The sequence below is a fragment of the Pygoscelis adeliae genome, unplaced genomic scaffold (assembly GCF_000699105.1).
Source record: "Pygoscelis adeliae isolate BGI_AS28 unplaced genomic scaffold, ASM69910v1 Scaffold786, whole genome shotgun sequence".
Lineage (NCBI taxonomy): Eukaryota > Metazoa > Chordata > Aves > Sphenisciformes > Spheniscidae > Pygoscelis > Pygoscelis adeliae.
The window spans coordinates 85,075-90,180 of record NW_008824912.1 but is presented as its reverse complement, the minus strand read 5'-3'; the positions used below and the strand labels follow the sequence as shown (position 1 = coordinate 90,180).

Here is a 5,106-nt window from a genome sequence, read left to right as displayed (position 1 = left end):
GCAGCCGCAGATAGTGGAGCTGGGCAGGGGGAAGAGAGAGAGATCAGCTTAGAGGCTGCAGGCTCAAGGTGAACGGAGCAACCCGAGCCCTTCTCTTAGAGGGGTGAAGGATCTTTCATGCATCTCCACCCCTGGGACCCCAGCTGTCAGCTTGGAGCCAGGTGCTGGTGCAAACACTTGGATGGCAAACCAGCCCTGCGTGCACAAACGTGCTGGCAAGGCCCGCTTCAGAAGCACTCGCTTTCTGAGCACGCACCCCCCACCAAGATCAACTCTCAGATCGCTGAAGAGCTCTCAGGAAATACCCGAATCGCATCCTGCATGCAGGCTAACGCCAGGAGATGCCCTCGGCAGCCCAGGGTCCCGGGTTTTACCTCCGGCTCGCCCGTGTTGCAGTTGGTCTGGATGAGAATGGTCCCGATGCGGACGTCCTTGCACACCGCTCGCAGCGCTGGCTCCATGGTCTCGCCCGCTCGCAGAATAGACACCCCGGTGATCTGCAGCACACAGCGAGGGTGACCGGGCAGGCACGGCGCGGGAGGTGCGCGCCACCCCCGTATGGCGTTGGGCCTCGACAAGCGGGGGGCTCTAATGGGCAATCCCAAAGCACATCCCTTCCAAGAGGGTTGTGCTGCTCCCAGTTCAGGCTGCCTCCCTCAGTGGGAGGGCAGCAGTGGCACAGTGACACTGCTGATGGCACCCCCGGCCACCGACCCGCCACCTGTCCCAGTGATACAGGGTATCATACTCATGACAGCAGGCACCAAACCCGGCCCTGATGGAAGCCCCGAGAAGCCAGGGGTGTCCTTCCCCTGCATCCACAGGGCTTTCAACGTAGCCCCACGGGGCAGGGTTGAATAGTAAGTACCTTTTGCTTCCACTTACTTGCTTCCCGCTGTATGTCCTCCCTTCGTAGTCCTGTCCCTGAGGGGTCTGGACTGTGCAACTCTACAAAAACCATGTGAGAAGCATTACCAGGGGCTCTGGCGTGGCTCTCGGAGGAGCCCTGGTACCGGGCAGCCAGCCAGCTGTGGGCTGGTCCGGACACTTGGAAACCGAGGCTGGACAAAGAGCTGTCACCCAGGGCCACGCCATTGCTCCACGGCCCGGGGGAGCCCTGCCCCTTTTTAATCCAGGAGGAAAGGGCTGATACACGGGGAAGGTTGGAGGAGCAGCGCCAGGGCTGTCCCGGCTCCCTGGCAGTTACGGGTTAGGAATCGGAAAGGAAACACAGCGCCTGCTGCCCATCCTCCCAGCTACACCCCTGAACCCACCTGGAAAGGGAGCAAGGAGAGCGCATGCTCAATCAGCAACCGCATCAGCCTCTTGGAGTAGAAAATGAACTCATCTCTGCTGGTCTCCTTGTTTCTAGAGGGGAGGGAAAGGCAATGTAAGCTGTGGACCAAAATGTGCCCCGGGAGATGCTGACAGAGCTCAGAGGCTGCGTGGAGGAGGGCAGCCCCTGCCCCTGTCTGGCTGTCAGCATTTTGTTTGCACCGGGGCCACCAGCTGAGCCTGGAATTGCGGTGGCAGTTTTAAGGTAAAAAAAGGCAGAAAAATCGTTGGCAAGACCATGGAGCACTCACAGCACAGCTCCTGTACCCAGGGCCCACCACCGTCTGTCCTGTCCCATGTCCCCAAGTCGCAAGGACAGGGCCCAAGTGGGATTCGGGAGTCCAAAGCAAGCCGAACCCGCCCCAGCCGGCAGCCAAGCCCCATCCCGCCCCAGGAGGCCGCGGTGGCGGGGGCTTTACCTGATGATGGTGTGCATGCCCCTCACCTGAGGGGTGCTCTTCAGGACACTGAGGGTCTGAGGAAGGGGGTGGCACTGGTGGGCAGAGGCCAGGGCGGCCCTGAAAACCAAACACACAGTCAGAAGGTCTCTGGGCAAGGCTGCCCCAAGGCTGGTTGCACAGCACACGGCCGGAGCCATCCTCCCAGATGTCATCTCACACTGCAAACGCACACCAAGGCCATCCAGGGCGAGCCGAACGAGCGGCCAGCCCCGCCTGGTCCCCCGCGATGGCAAAGGGACCTACTGCCATGAACGGGGCAGGCAGCGGGTGGTCGGTGGAGCCAGGGAGACCTCGCAGCCCAAGGACCTGCCCTTCCTTGCTGGGCAGCTGACCCATGGTTGGCCCATCTTGGTTTCCACTGGTTGGGAAGAAAGTGGAGAATAAAATCAAAACCTCCTCCTGCTTGGGAGTCTTATCTGGTGGTGGACCCTGAACTCATGGGGTGAGGAGGAGCTGTGGTGGTTGTCTCTGTCCTCCAAGTGCCAGATGTCACCAGGAACGGGACAGGCAGCCAGGCCCGCGGCGCTGGCACACGGCTCAACGTGGAGCCAGGCTGCAAGGAGACCATTTCAGAGAGCGCCTGGCCCATTCAAGGGTAGTCGGATTGATACCAAATTGGGAACAGCTTCAAGACTTTACGGCTGGACAGAACTGGCTTTGTGTGACTCATCTCCACATAACTAATAGGGTTGGGAGCTATTCTTGGATCAAGGGAACACCATTCATGGGGAAGCGGACAATGGAGCCCCATTAGTCACCTCGCTCTTTGAGAGCGGCAGTAATGAGATGAAGGTCACATCTGTTTGGCTTCCACAAGGCTGGGCAGAATGGACAAGCGACTTTGTCTGGGAGGAGGGCTGGGGTCCGAAAGCCACACGTCAGATCACAAACGTGCCAGCGGCTGCATCCCGGTCAGAGAGATGTTGGGGAGGAGGAGAAAAGAGCAAACAAACGAAAGCACCAGGTGATTAAGACTTCAAATCAAGCAGAACCCTGGATTAATTGCACACACACACAGAGGCACACAAGCGGAGAAGAAGACAGAGAAGATGACTGGGTAGGAATGGAGGAGGGCAGGGCTAGATGACTTGAGGCCTCCATCCACATAGCCATCTCCTGGTCTTGGCTGACCAACACCAAACGAGACATTCCCAAGGCCTGCGGGTACTTAAGGGCTCCTTCTTGCTTTTGCCAGCTCCGGTCCTGCGTAGCAGCAAAGAGCCCCTATGCAGGGAACGCTCCCGAGAGCACAGGCAGCTCGCAGCCATGCGGAGTGCATGGGACGGGTTGTGCTCCCGTCGCAGGCTTGCCCGCTGCCGGCAGAGCCCGGCTGGGTTGGGGCCAAGCCCAGCGCGCTCCCGCTGCCCGCAGACCCCACCGCCTGTTTGGGACAAGCAGCCCTCAAGGCCCCGGACCTGCCGTCAGTGAAGCGAGCTCACTCTGTTAGTCACCGCAACTCGGGTTAGCTGCCTTCGGAGATGCTCCCGTGCCAGGGCTGTGCTGCTGGCAGCATCCAGCAGCTCTGCCCCGGCAGCCCCCGCTTCCTTCCTCCTGCCAGTCCTGGCCCGGGGACAGATTCTGGGGGGCACAGTTGCCATCCAGCCCTGCCTAAACCCCTCCTGGCCCCAGGGATGCAGACCCACACGGCGGGTGAGGACCTGAGCCCTGCCTTTGGCGGACGCTGGTACCTGCGCAGGGGCTGCCTGCCTGCCTGCTTCTGGGGGGGGGGGGCAGAGATCAGCCCCCCCAGCACAGAGCCACACACCAACTCATGGCCCCAGCTGGGTTTGCTAAGGTGACAAACCTCTGTCCCCCAAACCAGAGGAGCTGTAGGGGTCGTAGCCCACAGGGCTGTCCCCCACCCACCACGGCCCACCCAGGGGCACACGCCTGAGCTTCCCACGGGCACCTCTCCCAGGTCCACATCACAGCATCCTGCCAGGCCAGTGGGATGGGCAGCCCCTCTCCTGCCCTGGTCTCTGGTGGTGCTGCAGGCGAGATGCGGTGTGACCCGGCTGCTGCTCCCTGCCGCAGATGCCAGCGAGCGCTCCTACCCCCGAGAGCGGCCCCGCGTGCCTGGGAACACCTCCCCTGCACCCCGAGCTGTCAACAGCCCCTGGGGAAACGCTGTCAGCGTTTTGTCACCCAGCTTTCCGCACCTTCCTGTCACACCCGTGCAGGGGCTGGTGCTCAGTGCGGGGACGGGGAGGTCTGGATGCAACCCTGCTCAGGCGCCTGTCCCCAACAGCCCAGGGAAGCTGCTCAGTGCTCTGGGGGTCCCCACGGCGCTTTCCAGGGGGTCCACAGCAGGTCTGATTTTTGGGGTCAGGATAAAGATGGCCTCTCAAGTCCCCCCACCCCGGTTTGCCCTGCACTGCCCCAGCAAAGCAGGACGCTGTGAGCTGTCTGCCCGGGTTAGTAACGCGGCTCACGCTGCACAGCCCTCGCCCCCGTTCCCCGGCGTTAGTGTCACAACCAAAACTCTGCCGTTAGCGTTTGTCTCCTCACATATCCCAGCGCAGCTTCCTCTGGTCATCAGGTGGGAGGGATGTTCAGGAGAGACAAGACAGGAAACATGAGAGTTTAAGGGGAGAGGGACAAACACGACATGAAACAAAGGAAAAAGCACTGTCGTTAGTCAAAGGGGGGAAAAAAAAAGCCCTCATTGATCTATGGCTCTTGGACCTGCCTGGTGCCTGGGCCATCGCTGTACAGACCCCCAGCGCTCCTCCCTTGGTGACCAAGTCACGTCACAGCTGCTCTCCACGGCACCGGCTCACTTCTGTCTCCATGGGGGGGAGAGCTCTGTCCGCTCTCACCGCCCCGGAGCCACGGCAGGGACACTGCCACATCCCTGTCCCGTGTGGTACCGTACTGCAACACCAGCTGCAGCTCTCGGAGCCTGGAGGGAAATGCCCAGCCCTCGCCCGGGGCTCTGCTGCAATCCCAGAGCAAGCGCAGGCGCTCAAGGCCAAGCTTGCAAAACCTTCATCCAACCTGCCCCGCGCCCATGCAAACTGCTTGTGGGCTCAGAGAGGTGCCCATCTCCTGGCACGCTGGAGAGACGATCTGCTCAAGCCTCGGAGAGCCTGGAAAGCCGAGAGCACTGGGAACGTGGGGAGAAACGCGGCTCTGAACTGAACATCACCGCCCGCCGGGAGGACCTTCCTTCCCCCGAGCCGACCTGGACCTGCCCTGGGATCGTCATCCCTTGGAGAGGGGCTGCAGGTTGAGGCAGAGAGAAGAGCCCAGCGGCAGCCGCCTCCCCGCAGCCGGGGCACCTGCGGGGAAAACCCCTGCCCCGGCCTGC

General features: G+C 61.6%; 1 protein-coding gene across 1 annotated transcript in view; it reads right to left on the bottom strand.

Annotated features, from left to right (window-relative positions):
• UCKL1 (uridine-cytidine kinase 1-like 1) overlaps positions 1-5,106 on the bottom strand; it is a 29,463-nt gene that overhangs the window by 1,592 nt on the left and 22,765 nt on the right. The window contains exons 8-13 of the mRNA XM_009324965.1: positions 4,305-4,324; positions 1,755-1,853; positions 1,275-1,368; positions 886-948; positions 375-497; positions 3-19 (exon numbers count right to left, since the gene is read on the bottom strand). Coding sequence (XP_009323240.1) covers positions 3-19; positions 375-497; positions 886-948; positions 1,275-1,368; positions 1,755-1,853; positions 4,305-4,324 — 416 coding nt within the window. The remainder of the gene's footprint in view (positions 1-2; positions 20-374; positions 498-885; positions 949-1,274; positions 1,369-1,754; positions 1,854-4,304; positions 4,325-5,106) is intronic.